General features: G+C 43.5%; 1 protein-coding gene and 2 pseudogenes across 1 annotated transcript; 1 reads left to right on the forward strand and 2 right to left on the reverse strand.

Annotated features, from left to right (window-relative positions):
- The first annotated feature begins 449 nt into the window (after window positions 1-449).
- On the forward strand, window positions 450-3,264 carry LOC112215201 (annotated as a pseudogene).
- A 2,607-nt stretch (window positions 3,265-5,871) lies between these two features.
- LOC112215202 lies at window positions 5,872-15,947 on the reverse strand (annotated as a pseudogene).
- Window positions 15,948-18,154: 2,207 nt separating this feature from the next.
- On the reverse strand, window positions 18,155-21,936 carry LOC112216028 (serine/threonine-protein kinase pim-1). The gene is made up of 6 exons (XM_024375618.2): window positions 21,533-21,936; window positions 21,206-21,312; window positions 21,007-21,057; window positions 20,282-20,648; window positions 19,722-19,898; window positions 18,155-19,599 (listed from the first exon to the last, which is right to left on the reverse strand). Exons 1-6 carry the CDS (start codon window positions 21,612-21,614, stop codon window positions 19,418-19,420), a joined length of 966 nt encoding a protein of 321 aa, XP_024231386.1. The 5' UTR covers window positions 21,615-21,936; the 3' UTR covers window positions 18,155-19,417.
- Window positions 21,937-24,004: the final 2,068 nt, after the last annotated feature.

Below are 24,004 nucleotides of genomic sequence, written 5' to 3' on the forward strand. Positions count from 1 at the left end.
GGGTCACACAGTGTTTCTGGGTAGTCTTGAAACAAAAGTATACACCTCACACACATGGTTATGGGTTTAAAAAAAATACACCTGTACCATGTCAGATAGAGTTAAAATGTATTATTATTTTGAGTTTGCATCCCAATATTACAGTTTATATACATCACAGAAGATAGAAATACAACAAAACTGCTTGACATAAAAACACTTGGCTTTTCGGTTGGTTTTTGAAATAATGTTTATTAATTATGAAAAATATGAATAACATGAGGTCACTAGGTCGTTTACTGCAGAAAAGGGCGACAGGGCAATTCCACCACTTTTCACTGGGGAGGACCCAGCTAGGGTGTTGTAGTTCTATTTAAATATTAATGAACTATATACCAGATATTAAGAACATTTGTATTCATCTAATTTAGGAACAATTAAGATAGGATGTTCACACTACTTTCTGAAAAATGTCCATAGTTTTGGATCTGAATCGCTCAGACAACATGCTGGACCAGAATAGCTCCCTGAAACAGATCGAGATCAACACCGTGTTTCTGCACGCACACCAGACGTCCACCGGGATGTTCACACAACTAGTTATCAAGTTATTTCTTTAAATAATCCCTGTGGAGTATATTTTTCAAAATAAGGCCTATTATTATTTCATCATTAGGCACATTCTGAAGAGGCCTGGTCAGCTGGATGAAAGCAAGCATGTCCTAGATGACAACCCTTCTGCAAGTCTGGCAAAGGGACTAGCTAAAGCTTGGGACCTCTACGGCTCGGAGAGGTGGGTGTCATAAGGTTTTCACATCACTTCAAATGTAAATGATTCATGCTCCAACTGGCAAGGTTAACTATCTAACTTTCATTCACTGCAGGGCAGTGGTCCTGTTTCTGGTTGAAGCATTTTTGGCCATAGATATATTGAGAATGAGCTATGGAACAGGTAAGTTTGCTTGGATTCCTTGGTGCTTATTAGTCAAGTGAATTATTATCTGTTCTCGCACAATGAAGTCATGAATGTCCACATATTGACTGCAAAATGTTTTTTTTGCAGACAAATTCCTGTTATATGAAGACGGTTTGACGATGTATCGAAGATGGGATTCCTTGATGGAAACGAGGCTATTTGTGTACGTGCTATAGTAACTTTTTGTGACCAGATGGATTGTTAGATTTCTAACAAACATGTAATTATGTTACTGACGTGAAGTTTGTTTGCATTTAAGCAAGTCAAACTCATTCTCTCTGCAGAGATGGAAGAGGTTGCTATTGTATATTTCCGCTATAGGTGCATTCCTCAGAACTACACAGAACAGGTTAGATGGTAACATCCTGTCATTGTACCTCACCTGTGGTGGCAGTTAGCCTCGTGGTCAGAGTGTTGGGCCAGTAACTGAAAGGTTGCTGGATCGAATCCCTAAACTGACAAGGTAAAAATCTGTCATTCTGCCCCACTGTTCCCCGGTTGGTCGTCATTGTAAGTAAGAATTTGTTAACTGACCTGCCTGGTTAAATAAAGGGCTTACAGCATTTATTTAATTTTATTTAAACCTTTCTCAGTAGTCAGTGTATCATTGACTGTAATGTATGTACCCATTAAACTCACAGACCACTTCCCAGTTCCTCTATCTATGATGATGATACTGTTGGATTGGATTTGGCCCTTTGATTCAGCAGTAATAATCTTCCCTGTATGATTCTGTGTAGAGCTGGGAGGCTCGCCTCATGATGGAGCGCTCTCTGGCTGTGAAGTGTCCAGATATCAGTACCCACCTGGTTGGCAAGAAGATCCAACAGGAACTGGCCAGACCGGGTGTTCTGGAGAGGTTCTTTCCTGGTGAACCTGATGTTGTGGATCAGATCCGGGCCACATTTGCTGGGCTGTATACTCTAGACATGGTAAGAGAACCTGGCTAAGTGTTTACATATTACCTCTTCTCTTTACAATGTCGTTGTAAATAGTTTCATTTATTTTTCAATGACTTTACTTGGTCACAACAGGGACCAGAAGGTGACAAGACTGTCTATGGCTTTTGCAAAACCAGACCAGTTTGTCCTGAAGCCACAGAGGGAAAGTGGGAGGTAAGAGGACCTCAGCTCTTTCTTTCTTCTTACAATGGGTACATTAACTCAAGGTTGCCTGGTGCCCTGTGTGAGCTGAGATATCACTTTAAGATCATTGGAATTGTCTACAATGTACAAACTCTACCCACTCTATGTCCCAGGCGAGGTAAAACGAATGCACCTAGTTTCTCGTGACCCCTGACACCATCATGCTCTGGCCTGTCTGCTGATGTGTAGAATTCCTCCTCCTGTAGGCAATCACATCTACGGAGCTGAGATCTTTCAGACACTGAAGGGTGTGAAAGATGACATATAGAGGGCAGCTTACGTCTGGATGGACAAGATCCAGCCTGTGCACAACTACATCCTGGAACGGGGAACTCTGCTAAAACTCAGCACTTGCATATGTGAACTGGGCACATTTGGAGCTTATGTCATGTATACACACAGACAGACATGCATATTTTTGTCACAATATTATTAATTGACTGATAGAGAAATGTTCTGGATGGTGTTGTGGTGGCAGAATTTTCCACAGCAGTGTTATTTGTGTTTGCACTGATGTCTGGATTTGAATTCTCATAGGAGCAGTCACATTGTGCTGAGGACCAAGAGTGATGAGCGCTCTGATGGAGGTGTGGCTGCTGGAGTAACAGTCCAAGACAACCCTCTCTTTGTCTGACCGACACTGTCCTTTATGATACTAGTGTATTTAGATACTAGTCTATAGATGAAGCCAATGGGTCCATACTATCCAAGGATGAGTGTAATGTCTGTCATCCATCTATGCCCATCATGTCTGTAGGATGTATGTGCTGTTATGTTGAATTTGATGTGGAATTGTTCACATAGCCTGTCTGACGGTACAGATTAAGTGAATAGCAGATCTACAGATCTAATGAAATGCAGGAATCGGACCAAGCGAGAAAAGTAGAAATAATCATCAGTTTCATTAGCACTTTGCTGTTGATTTCTTCGCAACTTATTCAAATGACTGGCAGGGATCAACCAAGTTTAATAATGTAGAATTATGATGAGTTCAAACATGGGTCATTGATTTGGAAAGTATATCACAATAACTGCTATTTCTCAAACATGGAGAATGGTATTAGCATGTATAAAATGCAGTTCCTTAGTTTGAACACTAGGTGACAGTAAACGGTAAGATATTTCCGTAGAGAATGATAAAGACATCAGCACACAGGCAGTGCTATTGAGGCAATCTCCATGTTGAAGTAGTAGCTGATCTTTTCAGCTATCTGGATTTGGGTGAAGTGGGGAGGCTTGGGCAAGTTGCTGTCAGGGGTGCAGGGCTGTTGACCAGGGTAGGGGTAGCCAGTTGGAAAGCATGGCCAGCCATAGAAAAAGGCTTATTAAAATTCTCAATTATTGCGGATTTATCGGTGGTGACAGTGTTTCCTAGCCTCAGTGCAGTGGGCAGCTGGCAGGAGGTGCTTTTACTCTCCATGGACTTTACTGTCTCCCAGAACTTTTTGGAGTTAGTGCTACAGGATGCAAATTTCTGTTAGAAAAAGCTAGCCTTTGCTTTCCTAACTGCCTGGATATATATTGGTTCCTAACTTCCCTGAAAAGTTGCATATCGCGTGGGCTATTTGATGCTAATGCACTACGCCATAGGATGTTTTTGTGCTGGTCAAGGGTAGTCAGGTCTAGAGTGAACCAAGGGCTATATCTGTTCCTGGTTCTAGATGTTTTGAATGGGGCATGCTTATTTAAGATGGTGAGGCACTTTTAAAGAATAACCAGGTATCCTCTACTGATGGAATGAGGTCAATATCCTTCCAGGATACCCGGGCCAGGTCGATTAGAAAGGCCTGCTCGCTGATGTGTTTTAGGGAGCGTTTGACAGTGATGAGGGGTGGTCGCTTGACCATTACGGACGCAGGCAATGAGGCAGTGATCACTGAGATCCTGGATGAAGACAGGTGTATTTGGAGGGAAGGTTGGTTAAGGCAATATCTATGAGGGTGCCCGTGTTTACGGATTTGGGGTTGTATCTGGTGGGTTCATTGATAATTTGTGTGAGATTGAGGGCATCAAGCTTAGATTGCAGGATGGCCGGGGTGTTAAGCATGTCCCAGTTTAGGTCACCTAACAGCATGAGCTCAGAAGATAGATGGGGGGCATACAATTTGCATATGGTGTCCAGGGCACAGCTGGGGGCCGAAGGTGGTTTATAGCAGGCGGCAACGGTTGAGTTGGCAAACAAACTGAAAAGGGTGCATACTGCCACCTAGTGTGTTTGAGCAGGTATTAAGCCAAGGTTGGCAATTTACTGCCACGGAATTAATTAATTAGCTGATCCCTCCTGATGACCCAGATGGAATCATGTGATTCTTCCTTCACCCATAGGAAGTCCCACCCAGTTGACTACTTTAAAATGGTGGAAGCCCTCAATGGCAATTTCCATGCCAAAACAGGTTTCATCCGTCTCGAGTCCTATATCTAACTCTTTGGATATTTCTTGGAGTTTTCAAAAAATAAAATGTCAAAGGTTTTTCAGAATGATTATGAAAAACCAGTATCTCTCATCATTCTCATTTGGTCCTTTTGCAGAGGTCAAACAGTGGGCATAACACTGTGCTTATCAGTGAGTGGATCGTTTTTGAAAACGATTCCAATATACTTGAGATATGCAACTGTTGTATTAGCCATCAAAATACTCATGTATGGTCTCAATACGGATCCTTACAAGGGAGCCTATGTTTAGCCATTCCCTTCTTTGTTCATGATCTACCAACTCTCTGAGGAGACAATGGGGCCAGATTGACTATCCTTTAAGAAACAAACACACACAACAGCCAATTTGACCTGGATGTTATCTCGCCCTCTCTGTCCCTGGCAGTGCTGTTGTCTACTCTGCCTGTGTGTTTTATCCTGCTGTCATCAGAGCTCTTTGTTATTGTTCGCTCGGTGCCACACATTCCAGGAGTTGGGTCATCAAACAGACGGACACACAGGTCACTCCCAATGGGCTGCATTTCCCGCAAGGCTCTGGCTGTATTCCACTTTACTTCCTGGACTGCAGCAGTGGAAAATGAACTGTGTTTGTTCCCGACAAAAGTTGCTCTAGGGGTCAGGATATGTATTATTCCAGTGATCACTAAGCAGACAGTTTTTGGTCATAGGTTTCCATTCTCAGAAATGGCTCCGCATGACTCCCAAAAGCTGACAAAGAATTGTACCTATTTTCTCCATGAATGACTCCACTGTTTGTTTCCTTGCCAGTGTGCTCACATTCTTGGACAAATTATTGGCAAAGGTAGTTGAGAACGCTTGAGAGAATGGTTGTAGTGGATTAGCCTTCAACTCTGATCACGGACTTAAAGCAAACTATTGGAGTTAACAAGCTGGTTACACAAGTGGCCCAGATAGCTGGGCACTGTGGTGAGAGTGGCAGAGACTGCAGACAGAGGCGCCAGGTCAGGAAGGAATGACAGGAAGTGGGTCATGACAGAGTGGAAGTGGGTCACAGTGCTCCAGCTCTGCATGAGAGAACAGGGAAGGACAACAGCACTGAGACAGGACTCGGAGTAGCTTTCCTGCCTGACTCACTTTCCTGCTGCAATCCCTACACCACTCTGTTTTGTCCATAGACTGTAAAAAATAAACTGTCAAATCAAATGTGTTTACTACGAATCACCTCATTTTTTATTCTACACCGTCTTTTGAAAATAAAGTGTGTTTTCACACAGCAAACTTCTGTCAGGCGTTACTTTCATTTAACCTACCTATGTTATTTTATTTACACACCTTAGAGAAAACCCTACTAGGCTACAGTGCATTTACTGATTCCTCTTAAAGCAGCAGTGGTGGAAACACAGTTGCCATGGCAACAGTTATAACTAAGATGATGAGCAGGGTGTAGAGATCCAGGCAGGGGTACTGAATCCAGTTCAACTGATGGGCCGCTGCCCTCACATGACCTGCTCCTTTGTGCCTCTTAATAAACTCAGTCCAGAAGATCGCCAGGTTAAAGGGATTAACAGGACAGTTCTTATGCACGGCCCAAAGCTTCCTAATCTACTCCTTGTACGTTTTGCCATTGATTATCTTATTAAGGGGGCCTTCAGAATTTTGTCTGAGTTCACATCATTAATACTGAGGACTTTTCCCATGCCTTGTGCTGCCATGCGCTGCACGATGCCACACTGGTCACCAAAAAAGGGCATCATCACCATGGGCACACCATTGCAGATCCCCTCGTGGATCCCATGTGGATCCCTCCATGTGTGATGAAGGCCTTGACGGTGGGATGGCCCAATAGATCGTTCTGGGGGAGCCAGCTCATCACCTTGACATTCTCTGGAGGATTTTCAGGCACAGCTCCGATGTATCTCCACACAACTCGTTGAAGAACCTGCCGGAAGACATCAAAGAACTGTTGAGCTTTCTCAGCTGGCGGTGAGAAATCAAAGTGCATGAACCAAATCGATGTCTTGCTCATCAGCTGTGGAATAGTCGTCTCCCTCTGTAGGACATCTGAGGCGATGGCATTGACTCCTGAGTACAGGTATCTGCAAGACAGGCTCAAGCAGGGCCAACAGGAAGTTGACACTCTTCTGTCTCAAGGTCATGTGGTCTGTGTAGTGTAAGGGGACATAGGAGGCAGGGAATGGGCACTGGCTGGCCTCAAACTCTACACCACACAGGGGGAAGTTATGGATGAAGAGAGAGTCTCCAACGATGACACCAACAGGCTAAAAGGGATCAGTTTGCATCAGCTTCTTGTTATATAGGAGGTTTGTTACAGGCATGCTGGATGTAGTCACTAAGCACGGTCAGGGTTTGGTAGTAATGCCACACAGGGAGGTCAAGGTGATGTAGTGCTGCAAAGGCCCCCTGCTGCTACCCCTGAAATCACCACCACCACCCTGTGTCCCCTCCGTCCAAGCTCCTCCACCATGCTCCTCATCCCAGTCCAGTGGCTGCCGTTCATCACAAACAGCTTCCTAACCTGAGGGAAGACCAGATGGAGGCAGAGCAGCTGCCCTCAGAAACACTCCTCCTTCAGCCGTAGGATAGAGTGGTCACTACACTTGGTTACACTACAGAATAGAGAGAACTATACAGAACTATACAGTCTGTCAGAATCGTGAGTGAAAAGTTGCCGACAATTGACAGTGTAGTTTCACTGTTACTGTGGATTTAATTACATTTTTAAATAGAAAAAAGTTCCGTCAAGAGTTTGGGAGAAGTTTGAGAGGAGCATACACGTTACACACATTACAATTGAAGTGGAGTTTAGGATGATGTGTTGCAATGGGCTGAATCAGAATCAGCCGTTTGCATTTGCCAATATGCCCAGTTTACTCCCTTTCCTGAAAACAAATGCATATTGGGAATGTTAGTGTTTCCTAATATGTTGATTGATTTTTGAAGAAAGGCCACCAGTCTTGTCAGTAATGCCAGTTGTCAGCATGTCAATAAAGAACACTTCAGGGAACCTCCCCCACAGTCTACACACAGGGCTCTGTCATGGGTGTAAAGTCCAGTACCGACAACAGAGCAACTAGAACACCAAGGGATGTGGATGTCTCTTTTTCTTTAGCTTCAAAGCGCTGTTACTACGTTATCTCCCTTTATTGTGTGTTTTCCCCCTGACACTAGCACATTTCCTTGTCCACGTGTTCATGCCAGTGATTTGGCAGAGGACCTTTAGAGTAGATCTGTTAAGTGCAGATAATATGGTTGCATCCCCCTGGAGACAAAGGTCTGTGCCAGCGTGCTTCACTCCTTTTTCTCAGTCATCCCAGTGTGATAACATCCTGTCCTAACGACTGGAGCGGCTGGCTGAAAGGAGAAAGACAGACAGGAACCCATCCGGCCCATCACACTACCATTGACCTGAATGTGTTCTGGAGGTAGGCTGTAGCCTCAGAGGAACAAATGTGTTACAGCCACACGAGTCAAGGTTCAATTCCTGTTGTCAACTTTTAAGTTCTTCATTATTGTAAATTGGAACTGTCCTAACCCCAACTTCCTCTTCCACTATCTTAATGAGTAATAAAAGACTTGAATGAAACTCTCAAAAAGCCTAAGAATTCAGTTACAGGGGCACATTCCTTGGAAGACTTTGCATACATGGTACTTATCATAAATAGCCATGTAATTGTATGACAAAGTACATGTTAGCTTGACTGTGAAAACCACAAATGGAAATCAACAAGCAGAAGCAAGTATTGACACATCAGCATCTCCGCAACTACTCTCACAGGAATGAGGAAGTGAGTGATGCACTAGTTTACGGGAAATTCGTGGGAGGGGTTGATGGGAATGCATGGGGGTGGTTATGGGGATGACTATGACAAATATTTCAACAGAGAGAGAGGAAGAGAGAATAGTGAGGTAGAATGCCGTAAACAATTGTAGCCAGAGGAAGCTGGTAGGAGGAGCTACAGGAGTACAGGCTCATTCTAATGGCTGGAATGGGATCAATATAATGGAGTCAAACACATTGTGTTCATGTGTTTGATGTGGTTAATACCATTCCATTGATTCCATTCCAGCCATTACAATAAGTCCTCATATAGCTCCTCCCACTGGTCTCCTCTGATTGTAGCACAGTAAAGTTGGATTTGATATCCATATTTGTTTCTGTGTGTAGTAGTGGCTGGATTCAATCCGTATTGCAGAACCATGGCGGAAGATCCACGTTGTGGCTCGATACACATTTAAAGGCAATGTTCCCACGTTGGCAAAGACTGGGTTCACAGTAAATGCTGCGTATGTCGGCTCAATATGAAATGACCTATATGTTTTAATGCGGATCTTCCACGATACGGACTGAATCCAGCCCCAGCAGGCCTTCCTTCCAACAAAGACTATTCTAGGGTTCAATATGGTGTTTTGCTGATGTGTCCAGCATGCCACCAAAAGCCGTTCTAAACGTCATGTTCATACAGCTTAGGAGTTCACTGTCATTCATAACTCTGAAGACTCTCTCAGGACTCTATTCAATCTATATTGCTGAAGTGTTACAGATTGCACAATAGAAATGTAAAGGTCATTTCTGATTGAGCCGGCATATGCAGCCTTCACCGTGAACGTGGTCTCCGCTAAAGCGAGAACATTACCTTTAACCTCTGTAACTCTGAACTTCCATGATAGAGATTGAATAGAGCCCTCAGTGAGGTTTCCAAAGCAATTGTACATAAACAAAGATCTAAAAGACAAGACAACCCGTCAATAACATCTCCTCTTGTATATAAACAGTGTTATTTACAAATGGATGAGTCCAAGGGTTGAGTCAACAGGCTCATGCTGACAATTGCCATTCAGACTATTGATGTGTGTTTCCCTCCCTCTGCCTCAGAAGGGGAGTGACAGGAATCTGCTTGTGGTCTGGTCACCACGCCCCCCTCTGCCCTGCGCTCCATGTCATCCTGTTTGCCTGTTTGCTTGAGAGAGAAAGCTGACCTTTCCCTTAATAGCCAATCTGGCCAACACAATGTGTGGAGCTGTGAGTCAGGCAGCAGGAATGCAGCACTCCCCGCAGGCGGAGATGGGGACACTGCAGGTAGCGCCAGCCCCAAGGAGTCAGGGTCACCCTGAGACATTTCATTCCTGCCTTGGAAACCTCTGAGGCATGCTGTAGGCAAACATTGACTTAGTCATCTCCCACACTATAGCCAGCCTTCCTCTCAGACAGCTCTCCCATGTACTGGCTTGTTGCAGTAGGAGGGTGGCTGGCTGGCCAACCATTTGATCCGTCACAGATGTGAAAGTGCTGGGGTGGATAGCTGGGATAGTTGTCCGCCCTCTCTAATTAGTCTGTCTGACTCATTCACAAAAATGTGAGAACAACTGCCATGCCTTGAACAAGTGCAGCTAGAAACTCTGCGGTACAGTTGATTATATCTAACATTCACAGAGGAGAGTAAAGCATGAGATGTGAGCCAAATAAAAATTGCAGCATTTGATACACTTATGGTGGGAAACAGTTTTGAATGTTTTTTTTAAGAGCAGATGCTTTGCAGAGGGTATTTGAGATCCAGGCCACACACGCAGGCAGTGATGAGGACCAGGATCACTGACTAGTATAACACCCTGCTATACAGGGAGAGACGGATCACACTGACCTTACAGAGCACTGTGCTCCAATCGGAATGACACCCACCCCCTCAGTGCGGTGTGTGTGTGTGTGTGTGTGTGTGTGTGTGTGTGTGTGTGTGTGTGTGTGTGTGTGTGTGTGTGTGTGTGTGTGTGTGTGTGTGTGTGTGTGTGTGTGTGTGTGTGTGTGTGTGTGTGTGTGAAAAAATGTTTTGGGCAGCATAAAAACATACCTTGTGAAAGCACATCCCTTAAAGTAAATGTTAAGCAGCTAATTATACAGGGGTGTTCATGTTGTGTATGATGTCCAAAACAATTGACAGCCAGGACTCGTCAGGCCATATTATGACTATCAATTTTGGATTGTTGCCTGTGTTTGGAAATATGGTATATATGCGTGTTTCTTGAGTTCTTCAGAAGAAGTTCTTGAGAAAGATTTGGGAGGCGGGAGTTCCTGCAACAGCTGGAGTTTCTCTCTGTTTCCCAATAACTGTTTTGCAGGGAGTGGTATACAGGAATGAGCATGTAGAAGGCAGTGGAGGCTGCTGAGAGGAGGACGGCTCATAATAATGGCTGGAAACGAGTGAATGGAATGGATGTATTTGATACCATTCCACCAATTCCGCTCCAGCCATTTCCACGAGCCCATTCTCCTTGATTATGGTGCCACCAACCTCCTGTAGTAGCTGCAAATAATCAGCCATAAACAATGGTCAGAGTTCTACAGATATAATTTAATTTGCCACAACTTTGGAAGTATGCTTGGGGTCATTGTCCCTTTGGAAGACCCATTTGCAACCAAGCTTCAACTGATGTCTTGAGATGTTGCTTCAATATATCCACTTAATTTTCCGTCCTCATGATGCCATCTTTTTTGTAAAGTGCACCAGTCCCTCCTGCAGCAAAGCAAAGCACACCCACAACATGATACTGCCACCCCCATGCTTCATGGTTGGGATGGTGTTGTTCGGCTTGCAAGCCTCCCCCTTTTTCCTCCAAACACAACGATGGCCAAACAGTTCTATTTTTGTTTCATCAGACCAGAGGACATTTCTCCAAAAAGTACGATCTTTGTCCCCATGTGCAGTTGCAAACAGTAGTCTGGCTTTTTTTATGGCGGTTTCGGAGCACTGGCTTCTTCCTTGCTGAGTGGCCTTTCAGGTTACGTTGGTATATGACTTGTTTTACTATGGATATAGATTATTTTGTACCGGTTTCCTCCAGCATCTTCACAAGGTCCTTTGCTGTTGTTCTAAGATTGATTTGCACTTTTCGCACCAAAGCACGTTTATCTCTAGGAGACAGAACGCGTCTCCTTCCTTAGCGGTATGATGGCTGCGTGGTCCCATGGTGTTTATACACTGCTCAAAAAAATAAAGGGAATGCTTAAACAACACAATGTATCTCCAAGTCAATCACACTTCTGTGAAATCAAACTGTCCACTTAGGAATCAACACTAATTGACAATAAATTTCACATGCTGTTGTGCAAATGGAGTAGACAACAGGTAGAAATTATAGGCAATTAGCAAGACACCCCCAATAAAGGAGTGGTTCTGCAGGTGGTGACCACAGACCACTTCTCAGTTCCTATGCTTCCTGGCTGATGTTTTGGTCACTTTTGAATGCTGGCGGCGCTTTCACTCTAGTGGTAGCATGAGACAGAGTCTACAACCCACACAAGTGGCTCAGGTAGTGCAGCTCATCCAGGATGGCACATCAATGTGAGCTGTGGCAAGAAGGTTTGCTGTGTCTGTCAGCGTTGTGTCCAGAGCATGGAGGCGCTACCAGGAGACAGGCCAGTACATCAGGAGATGTGGAGAAGGCCGTAGGAGGGCAACAACCCAGCAGCAGGACCGCTACCTCCGCCTTTGTGCAAGGAGGAGCAGTAGGAGCACTGCCAGAGCCCTGCAAAATGACCTCCAGCAGGCCACAAATGTGCATGTGTCTGCTCAAACGGTCAGAAACAGACTCCATGAGGGTGATATGAGGGCCCGACGTCCACAGGTGGGGGTTTTGCTTACAGCCCAACACCGTGCAGGACGTTTGGCATTTGCCGGAGAACACCAAGATTGGCAAATTCGCCACTGGCGCCCTGTGCTCTTCACAGATGAAAACAGGTTCACACTGAGCACATGTGACAGACGTGAGTCTGGAGACGCCGTAGAGAACGTTCTGCTGCCTGCAACTTCCTCCAGCATGACCGGTTTGGCGGTGGGTCAGTCATGGTGTGGGGTGGCATTTCTTTGGGGGGCCGCACAGCCCTCCATGTGCGCGCCAGAGGTAGCCTGACTGCCATTAGGTACCGAGATGAGATCCTCAGTCCCCTTGTGAGACCATATGCTGGTGCGGTTGGCCCTTGGTTCCTCCTAATGCAAGACAATGCTAGACCTCATGTGGCTGGAGTGTGTCAGCAGTTCCTGCAAGAGGAAGGCATTGATGCTATGGACTGGCCCGCCCGTTCCCCAGACCTGAAACCAATTGAGCACATCTGGGACATCATGTCTCGCTCCATCCACCAACGCCACGTTGCACCACAGACTGTCTAGGAGTTGGAGGATGCTTTAGTCCAGGTCTGGGAGGAGATCCCTCAGGAGACCATCCGCCACCTCATCAGGAGCATGCCCAGGCATTGTGGGGGGGGGGGGATCATACAGGCACGTGGAGGCCACACACACTACTGAGCCTCATTTTGACTTGTTTTAAGGACATTACCTCAAAGTTGGATCAGCCTGTAGTGTGGTTTTCCACTTTAATTTTGAGTGTGACTCCAAAACCTCCATGGGTTGATAAATTTGATTTCCATTGATAATTTTTGTGTGATTTTGTTGTCAGCACATTCAGCTATGTAAAGAAAAAAGTATTTAATAAGAATATTTCGTTCATTCAGATCTAGGATGTGTTCTTTTAGTGTTCCCTTTATATTTTTGTGCAGTGTATTTGCGTACTATTGTTTGTACAGATTAATGTGGTACCTTCACGCGTTTGGAAATTGCTCCAAAGGATGAAGCAGACTTGTGGAGGTCTACAATATTTTTCCAGAGGTCTTGGCTGATTTCTTTGGATTTTCCATGATGTCAAGCAAAGACGCACTAAGTTTGAAGGTAGGCCTTGAAATACATCCACAGGTACACCTCCAATTATGTCAATTAGCCTATCAGAAGCTTCTAAAGCCATGACATCATTTGCTGTTTAAAGGCACATTCAACTTAGTGTATGTAAACTTCTGACCCACTGGAATTGTGATTCAGTGAATTATAAGTGAAATAATCTGTAAACAATTGTTGGAAAAATTACTTGTGTCATGCACAAAGTAGATGTCCTAACCGACTTGCCAAAACTATGGTTTGTTAACAAGATATTTGTGGAGTGGTTGAAAAACTAGTTTTAATGACTCCAACCTAAGTGTATGTAAACTTCTGACTTCAACTGTAGGTGTTCCTTTTATCCAGGTGAAAAAGGGCAGTGTGGAGTGTGATTGAGATTGCGTCATCTGTGGATCTGTTGGAGCGGTATGCGAATTAGAGTGGGTCTAGGGTGTCCGGGAGGATGCTGTTGATGTGAGCCATTACCAGCCTTTCAAAGCACTTCATGGCTACCGACATGAGTGCCACAGGGCGGTAATCATTCAGTTAGGTTACCTTCGCTTCCTTGGGCAACCTAAGTGTATGTAAACTTCCGACTTCAACTGTAAGTACTCAGAGCCTCTGCTATGAGACTCGGGCGCTCAGGTGCATCCTGTTTCCATGGATCCTCCTTGAGATGTTTCTACAACTTGATTAGAGTCCACCTGTGGTAAATTCAATTGATTGGACATGATTTGAAAAGGCACACACCTGACTATATAAGGTTCCACAGTCGACAGTGCATGTCAGAGCAAAAACCAAGCCGTGAGGTCGAAGGAATTGTCCATAGAGCTCCGAGACAGGATTTTGTTGAACTACAGATCTGGGGAAGTGTACCAAAAAACATTTCTGCAGCACTGAAGGTCCCCAAGAACACAGTGGGCTCCATCGTTCTGAAATGGAAGAAGTTTGGAACCACCAAGACTCTTCCTAGAGCTGGTCGCCCGGCCAAACTTAGCAATTACGGTAGAAGGGCCTTGGACAGGGAGGTGACCAAGAACCCAATGGTCACTCTGACAGAGCTCCAGAGTTCCTCTGTGGAGATGTGAGAACCTTCCAGAAGGACAACCATTTCTGCAGCCCTTCACCAATCAGGCCTTTATGGTAGAGTGGCCAGATGGAAGCCACTCCTCAGTAAAAGGTACATGACAGCTCGCTTGGAGTTTACCAAAAGGCACCTAAAGACTCTCAGACCATGAAAAACAAGATTTTCTGGTCTGATGAAACCAAGATTGAGCTCTTTGGCCTGAAAGCCAAGTGTCTCGTCTGGAGGAAACCTGGCACCATCCCTGCGGTAAAGCATGGTGGTGGCAGCATCATTCTGTGGTGATGTGTTTCACCGGCAGAGACTGGGAGACTAGTCAGAATTGAGGGAAAGTTGAACAGAGCAAAGTACAGAGAAATCCTTGATGAAAACCTGCTCCAGAGCATTCAGTACCTCAGACTGGGGCGGAGGTTCATCTTCCAACAGGACAACGACCCTAAGCACACAGCCAAGACAATGCAGGAGTGGCTTCGGGACAAGTCTCTGAATGTCCTTGAGTGGCCCAACCAGAGTCCGGACTTGAACCCAATCAAACATCTCTGGAGAGACCTGAAAATAGCTGTACATTATGAGGTATTGTGTGTAGATTGAAGAAACAAAATCGATTTAATCCATTTTAGAAAAAAGGCTGTAGCACAATGTGGAAAAGTCAAGGGGTCTGAATACTTTCTAAATGCACTGTATGTATGAATATGGTACAATGATAATTTTGTTAACATATTTTGGAAAAGTTTACATTGCACAGTATATACTTACAGAAACAATCAACCTGAGAGAAAATTGGGTTATTTTATTCTCAAACAGTCCCTCACTGTAGATTGGCTTTGTCCTGCTATTGTGATGACTCAATCCAAAATGCATATTTCCCCCATTCAAAGGAGCTCCATATGTGAGGAGTGAATGAGTCATCGATTCTCCATCCATGCAAATAGAACACCCTTATTTGACTCTCATTGTAAAACAAGTTTGCATGATTTTCCCTTCCTCAGTTCAGGGAATGAGTAGGCTCCTTCATTGACTGAGTTCTATCAGTCCCATCACAAGGCAGACAGTAGCACTTTATGGGGGAAAACTAAAATGGTGGCAAGATGAAAGGTTTCATGGCAGAGATTCCAAGTTTCCATGTTTGTGTATCATATTTTACATTATAGACTTTGTTGGAGTTAAAAATACATTGCCTTGCTGTATGATGTTAATATTCAAAGCAGCCACCCACATGTCAATTGTAGTACACCCCCAGATTCTCAGAACTTATATAATTATGCCATCTAAAGGAAATGTTCTGTGGTTTTGATGATATCTCTACTACAGGCAAATGTTTTCCAGGTAGAGGATGCATACAGATAGAGGGTTAGACAAGTGTTGAGAAATATGTCAGTGAGATAAACCAAAGTGCAATGGCTTAAAAACCACAATACAGTGTTCATTTACAGTAATACCCAGCCCACATGGTCATACAGGTCCTCTAGCTGGGCTTTGGACATATACTGAAGCATGCATAAGCCAATAAGGTATAGTGAGCTAGGATAGGCAGAGGATTACAGAGGCTTGGGGAGCGTGACCCCCATGGCGGGTGGGGAGAGAGGAGGGGCCAGGTCGGCAAAGCTGGGGTCTGGAGAAGGGGCAGGGCAGAGGACCACATGCTGGGCCATCTCTGCTCAAGGAATTAAGATGAGGGCATGCCTGGCTACGTAGGTGTATTTGAATACTTACTAAACAAACCACCAAAATTTGTGACAAAATTGTCTACCTCTATGTTGTCTCTACTGAAATACAAAATGCGAACGCTACAGATATGGATTACTAGACCTTCGTAGATGCATCTACTCTGCCTTCTGAGATGATGTTTGTAAAGTTGTGATAACAGATTTGCAGACTGAGGCCAGGACCCCCGTGGCATAATCTCCTTTTATTAAACGTAACCTGCTTTCTAGATAAACCCTTAAGAACATAAATCAAAGTTTTTTAGCTTGACTTATAAAGAGACTAATGAAATCTGGACCATGTCTCCTTGTCAACTTTGCACACTGCTGCTCATGCTCCCGTTTGATTTTATTTATAACAACGTTTCGACCCTTAGGTCTTCATCAGGCATCCATATCCCAGGTGGGGGTGAAAGGTCCTATATATAGGGGCGGTACTCAGTGACATCACTTCCTGAAACAGGAGGTAAAAATATATAACATAGGTTCACAATATTAACATTCAATGTATCAAAATATATGATCATAGACATGAAATGTGATCAATATTTACTGTAATATACACTGCCGGTCAAAAGTTTTAGAACACCTACTCATTCAATGGTTTTTCTTTATTTTTTACAAATTTCTACATAATAGTGAAGACATCAAAACTATGAAATAATACATGGAATCATGTAGTAACCAAAAAAGTGTTAAACATATATTTCATATTTGAGGTTCTTCAAATAGCCACCCTTTGCCTTGATGACAGTTTTGCACACTCTTGGCATTCTCTCAACCAGCTTCACCTGGAATGCTTTTCCAACAGTCTTGAAGGAGTTCCCACATATGATGAGCACTTGTTGGCTGCTTTTCCTTCACTCTGCGGTCCGACTCATCCCAAACCATCTCAATTTGGTTGAGGTCGGGGGATTGTGGAGGCCAGGCCATCTGATGCAGCTCTCCATCACTCTCCTTCTTGGTCAAATAGCCCTTACACAGCCTGGAGGTGTGTTGGGTCATTAATAGTCCCACCAAGCCCAAACCATATGGGATGGTGTCGTGCCTTGACTATCATTAATGTGTTTGACTGTTATTCTATAAAATAATTACATACCACGTTCAATTATTATGCAATTAAATTAATCATATAACAATTAATTAAGTAGTAATCTGGAGCACCACGGGAAAACTTATTTAACGAGTTACTATCTCCCGAATTAAACTCTTGTAAGGTATATTCATATCTATAGATAAGTCACTTATTAATGTATTTTTACCACATATCAGTCTCATTCTGAATGTCGCATAATCCTATAAATCTGCATAAACCCTAGTCTCCATGATGAATCAGCGATACACAAATTGGCTTAATTATTTAATTAAATAACTAAATAATCACACAGAATTACATAAACACACAAACAGGATAGACAATCTACACATAGATTACTACATAATGCAATTACATACTACATAATGCAGTTGTTGAGATGTGTCTGTTACTTGAAATCTGTGAAGAGTTTATTTGGGCTGTAATTTCTGAGGCTGGTAACTCTAATGAACTCTACAGCAGAGGTAACTCTGGGTTTTCCATTCCTGTGGCGGTCCTCATGAGAGCCAGTTTCATCATAGCTCTTGATGGTTTCTGCACTTGAAGGAACTTCCAAAGTTCTTTACATTTTCCGTATTGACTGACCTTCATGTCTTACAGGACTATTTGCTTATTTGAGCTGTTATTGCCATAATATAGACTTGGTAATATAGACCAAATAGGGCTATCTTCTGTATACCACCCCTACCTTGTCACAACACAACTGATTGACTAAAACACATTAAGGAAAGAAATTCCAGAAATGAACTTTTAGACTATATAAATATATGACAGGTGTGGTTCACCTACAACTCCAGAAAGTACCTGGATGTGCGCATGTTCATCAGCTTTTGTCCTTGCCAACTTTGACATATGGTAATGGTCTACACCCCACTTCTTACACACGAAAGAGTTGAGCTATGTGAACTCTGAGCAGGTGTGGAGCAGTGGTGGCAACTTCTCTTGTTATTCATTCACGTCAATCTAATTCACACCTGAAACAGGATTTGGTTTTAAGCTATTTTTTTCACTTGTGTTTGTAGTTGAAATATCAGGCTCCTGAAGTAAAGTGGGCCAAAAGTCAAGGTTAAAAAAATATTTATTGAAATCGTATAAAAATAGTTCATATAATTTACAATTCTAATTTGGATGAAAACAAAACAAACTAAGCTGCAATCATGCAACAAGAGGTGAAAACAATGTTGATGTATGACACATACTTGCTTACTCAGAACATTGTCAATTCATCCAAATCAACAGCAGACAAATAACTAAGTCACCATCAGTAGACTTTCAACATACATTAAAATGGAAGTGCTTTGAAGGTTATTTACACACACACACACATATATATATATACATACACAAACATCTGCTCAGATGATTTCAAGCCATAAATATGGTCAAAATACATTTAAATAATCTGTGGGCCCTTCAACAACTGTGGAATGAAATATACAGCCGAAATTCTCTATAAATAAATAAATAATTCCACACAGCTCGAGTGAGAAAAATCACACAAATATTATTCACAATAGCCTTATTCCTAGCCTGTGAGGTGAAAGATAGACATGTTTACCCGAACAAAAAAACATTTAGTATTTTAGTGTGGCGCTTTGCATTACTGTGTGCATTCATGTAGACAGGCGTTAAAAGCTTGGAGGGGGATGCAGGAAAGTGAGGTAAGTCTTCCGGTTTTTGTTTGCACAGGTTTGTGTGTACTATAGGAGGTTCTCTGGCTGCTGTCGGTATTGGAAAATGGCAAAGGCTTTACTGATCTAGTCCTATAAGACGAAAGCAGGAAATAAAACCTTGTAAAGTAAAAAAGAAAAAAGTGATATGTTGGCTTCATGAAATTCAAGTATTTCCAGGGTCCCCAACAATCTGACACAACAAAGGCACTTCAATTTTCTCCTCTTTGCTTCCTGTGACACCCACTCATCAGTGAGGCGGGGCAGAGTACAATGGCTGGTTGGTAGCTAGCTAGTTATGTAACAAAGACTGTCCACTTGTTCATGCCTTCAGCAGAACAAATCACATGAATAGGGATGGACTTCATCCTTTCTGGTGTACATACTCTCACACCACAGCCAATATTACAGAGCAAGTCCTTCGTAGGGGTGAGAATAGCTTTTGATATTAGTGTCCAATTAAGTAGCCATTAAGGATGTTACGTTTTCATTAAGTCCAAAAGGAGAATGAACAGGTGGGGTCTGGCCACAAGAGAAAGGGGGAGATATTTAAATAAAAATGTAACTTCCTTCTGTATAGTCCATATTGTCTTTGGTGTACAGCCACGTCAGTCCTCTGTGTTCTACTAGTCTCGGTCAGTGCAGTGATACAGTCATTGGGCCACCACGGTGGTGAACGCAGTAGGCTCATGACTGATGCTATGCAGTCTGATCTCTGTGCTCTGCTCTGCTGAGGACACTGTGCTCTGCATCCATGGGTGATTGATGATATCCTCAAACGATGGCCTCTCAGCAGGCCTCAGGGACAGGCACAACTTGATCAACTGCTGGCACTCTGGAAGAAGAATGTGGTTAATGGTTAGTCAGTGCTTACGACTGGTCACCCAATGACTAATATATTTCACTGGTGTAGCTTATTAGGTTTTAGGATGTTTTGTTCCAGTTATTGGGGCTCACCTGTGGAGATTCTTCGTCTGAAGAGCACCTGGCCTTGTACAATCTCCTCGTCCTGCTCGAAGGGGATATCTCCACACACCATGTCATACAGCAGGACACCCAAAGACCAAACAGTTGCTGACCGCCCATGGTACCGATGGTATTTGATCCATTCAGGTGGACTGTACACTCTAGTGCCTTTTGATAGAGAAATAACAATAATGGTTCAATTCAAAGATGTGCTCAATTCCAATGAAGAAATACTAGCACAGAACACTTTTAAAAATGGACACAAAAAAAATAAACATTAAGGACTGATTTAATAAATCTGTGATTATATTGATTAAACATTGATAAATAATCACTGCATGCCTTCTATTGAGGTCAAGCGCCAGTGAGCAGTGAGCGTGACAGTAGGGTGTGTGAGTGAATGTGTGGGAGGAGAGCCTGACATGTGACAATGTTTATAAACTTTGAGTTGTAAAAATGCACTTTCCCTCCAAAGGGTGGCGCCAAAATCAACACATCCAGCTAACCACTTAAACGGACTATGATTAGAGTATATCAACGAAGATGCTTACCATCGAAGTCGGTGTAAACAGTGTCTTTGAGCAATGCCCCGGATCCGAAGTCAATAAGCTTCATTTCGCCCGTCTGAAGATCAATGAGGATGTTTTCATCTTTGATGTCCCTGTGTACAACCCCACAGTTGTGGCAATGTCGAACAGCTTCAAGAACCTGACAGAAAAAGTTCTTTGCCAGCTCCTCTGGTAAAGCACCTTTCTCAGTGATGAAATCAAAAAGGTCCTTGACTTTCTCAGGCCGTTCCATGACAATAATAAAGCTGTCAAGTCGCTCATACCAGTCCAGCATCTTTATCACGCCCCGAGCTCCATTCCCAACTTTCTTCATGAGTAGAATCTCCATGGGGACACGAGAGCCATTTGGCTGAAAATAAAATAAATAAAATTGAAATCTGGTTAATTTCTGCCGCCAATAGTGGGAAGGCAATAATAAACATGTCATCCCCCACGAATGATGCAGCTCCCCCCGGGCCAATGTTAATATGGCATGTGACCAACATTTCTGTTAATTACTATAGCTCCCGCCTTGGGTCACAGTTTAATTTTGTATGATGCCAGATCTCTATGGCAATATGCATCATTCGCCCGTTTCATTAAAATGTGCCAGTGCGGTCTTGAGATATCGCTTGTGACGAACGAATGGAGCCAGATCCACAGTCCCCTGGACAACAACATACTATACATGATTTCAAACTAAAATGCACAACCAAAAGCATCCTTACCAGCTCTCCCCACTCCGAGACCCGATCCTTAGCCACATGTTTGACAGCAACCTGCGTGTGAAAAAAAAGGATCAGATCAATTAAACCTGATATTAGAGACGAGAAAATATGCAAAGATATGAATTGATTAGCCAACTTGTATTTACAATATATATTTAAAGAATGCGACTGTTGACAATAAAATGTAAGAAATACTAACCAGTGCTCCATCTGAAATTCTTGTGCCAGAATACACCGTCCCAAAACCGCCACTTCCCAGCACAGAGCCAACCTGGTAAAGCTTCTCGAAAGGCTCCCTCTCTTTCCCTGTAAATATACAAGAACTTACGATTGATACAACTCTTCCACATAGTTAGTGTAATGATACATGTGTGAATACAAATAATTTAAATACCCGAAAGGGAAACGGTTACTGTAGATTAGGTCAAATGGAAAATACAGTATTGGTAGCCTAGTAGCAAGGTAGCATTAATGTTACTCGTTAGCTAATAGCGAACCTCCATTTACAAGACAAGCGTCATCTAACCTTGGTGAACTTGAAGCTGGATTTTCGCCGGCATATCAACGGTGGAGATGTGAGCGAATGAGTTTAATTTAGACAGCAGCATTCCTGTAATCCACGAAATTGACGATGTATTCTACAAATATTCCGATGTGGGATCCAGTTCAACTATATCTGGCGCGTGACCCACGTTGCTGTAGGAAAAAAATGCGGCACCAATCCTCGTCTCATCCGGATCTTGCAGACTCGTTATTTGGTCCTTAAACGTAAACGCGTTCGTATCCAGTGAGTTGAAATATCGAGTAGCCCAATGATACAATATGACTATTGATATACTGTACAATTACTTGTAAACAGTAAACCAAATTGTAAAAGAAAAACAGCACCTCACGTTTTGCTAGGACACCGGCTCTTTGAATTTGAGGAAGGGCAGGGAAGGACAAATATATATCCATAGTAAATGGGAGTAGCCACCACAAGGTCTATCGTCATTCTGTTCTCCGCCCACCACGCAGTCTCCACCAATGGTAACCATTATAGACTATACAAACGCACGTCAATCATATAATAAAAATAAAGAAAAGCGTGTAACCGGCTAGACTAGCCGTGGCGGGAATTAAAACGCGCCAAAAGAAGCCACATTTTCCTGCAGTTTAAAAGTAAACGCAAATTCAAGATCTAGGTGGGGCTAACCACTTGAATGAGAGATGCAGTTTGCCCATTAATGCGTGGTTACTTGCTGTTACTCAGTTATTATATTGTTTCATGCTTCAGTCTTTGGTGCAACATAGTTTTGGAAAAATAAAACAAAATATCAAATTAACTGCTTTTTACATTATATGAAATAGCTGATTTTGACTATCCTAAATTAGATTAAGAGATTTAGAGCGTTTACTAGTAATATGCACAGGGTTGGAGATGTACATCCAGGGTACAGTTCTGTACAGGGTACAGCTCAGCTCCAACAGCGCAGGTCAAAGGGAGGAATGAAACAATACAAATAATAACAAAAGGACAGGGTACATGTGTGTGTGTGTGTGGGGGGCTAATTATAAAATGTCAATTTGGAGGGGGCAGGGTAATTGTCCATTGAGGTTGGGGGAGGGGGATGTCAATGGGGGACGGCAATGTGGGAGAGGGGAGGGGTGGGAGTATGTAGCTGACTAGGGGTGGCTAGTCAGCAGCCTGATGCCTGGGGGTAGAAGCTATTGGCCAGTCCTTCAGGTTTTGCCATGATACTCCTATACTGCCCACATCTGAGTGATGAAAGTGGGCAGAACAGTCCGTAGCTCGGGAGGCTAGGGTCCCAGATGATCTTCTTGGCCTTCTTGCGACACATGGTGTTGTAGTAGTTGTCCTGGAGGGCAGACAGTGAGCACCCAATTGTGGTGGAGTTTCCGTACCAGGCTGTGATGCAGCCTGACAGTATGCTCTCCATGGTGCTCCTGTAGAACACTGTGAGGGCCCTCAAGGACAGGCCAAATTTCTTCAACCTGTACGCTGAGGAACATTAAGTTTTTGACCATCTCCACAGCGGCCCTGTTGATGAGGATGGGGGCATGCCCAGCCTGGTTTCTCCTGAAGTAATTAATCAGATCCTTTATTTTGCTGATGTTGCTGGAGAGGTTGTTTATCTTGCACGACGCCGTCAGATTGCCTTCCTCCTCGTCCTCTCGTCATTGTTGGTAATCAGGCCTACTACTGTCGTGTCGTCAGCAAACTTGGAGTTAGACCTGTGTGAGGCCACGCAGTTGTGGTACACAGGGAGTACAGGAGGGGACTGAGGATGCACCCTTGTGGGGCCCCCATGTTGAGAAGGGAATATTTTGCATACCTTCACCACCTGGGCCATCATTAAGTCCAGGATCCAGTTGCATAGGGAGGAGTTCAGTTCCAGGGCCGGTGAGCTTAGAGGGCACTATGCTATTAAAGGCCAAGCTGTAATCGATGAACAACATCCTCACATATGCATTCCTTTTGTCCAGGTGTGTGAGGGCAGTGTAATGGAGATTGCATCGTCTGAGGATCTGTTGGGGTGGTAGGCAAATTGGAAAAGATTGAGTGTGTTGGGGAGGGAGGAGTTGATGTGGTCATTGACTAACCTCTTAAAGCACTTCATGATGATGGAAATGAGTGCTACAAGTTGTTTTTTTTTTTTTTTTTTTATGTAACTTTTATTTAACTTGGCAAGTCAGTTAAAGAACTAATTCTTATTTACAATCACGGCCTACCCTGGGCTAATTGTGCTCCACCCTATGGGACTCCCAATCACAGCCGGATGTGATGCAGTCTGGATTCGAACCAGGGACTGTAGTGACGTCTCTTACACTGAGATTTAATGCTGCGCCAGTTGGAAGTCATTCAGTTTAGTTACTTTCCTTTACTTGGGCACGTTGATGATAGTGGACATCTTGAAGCAGGTGGGGATAACAGCCTGAGCTAGAGAGAGAGATTGAAAATGTCATAAAACACAACAGCTAGCTGGTCTGCACATGC

The sequence above is a fragment of the Oncorhynchus tshawytscha genome, linkage group LG16, assembly GCF_018296145.1.
Source record: "Oncorhynchus tshawytscha isolate Ot180627B linkage group LG16, Otsh_v2.0, whole genome shotgun sequence".
NCBI lineage: Eukaryota > Metazoa > Chordata > Actinopteri > Salmoniformes > Salmonidae > Oncorhynchus > Oncorhynchus tshawytscha.

Coding starts and splice junctions, on each gene's coding strand:
- LOC112216028 (XM_024375618.2), bottom strand. CDS start 21,614: ATGCTGCTGTCTAAATTAAACTCATTCGCTCACATCTCCACCGTTGAT. Junction 21,313..21,532: donor CCAGCTTCAAGTTCACCAAG/GTTAGATGACGC, acceptor GTATATTTACAG/GGAAAGAGAGGGAGCCTTTC. Junction 21,058..21,205: donor GAATTTCAGATGGAGCACTG/GTTAGTATTTCT, acceptor TTTCACACGCAG/GTTGCTGTCAAACATGTGGC.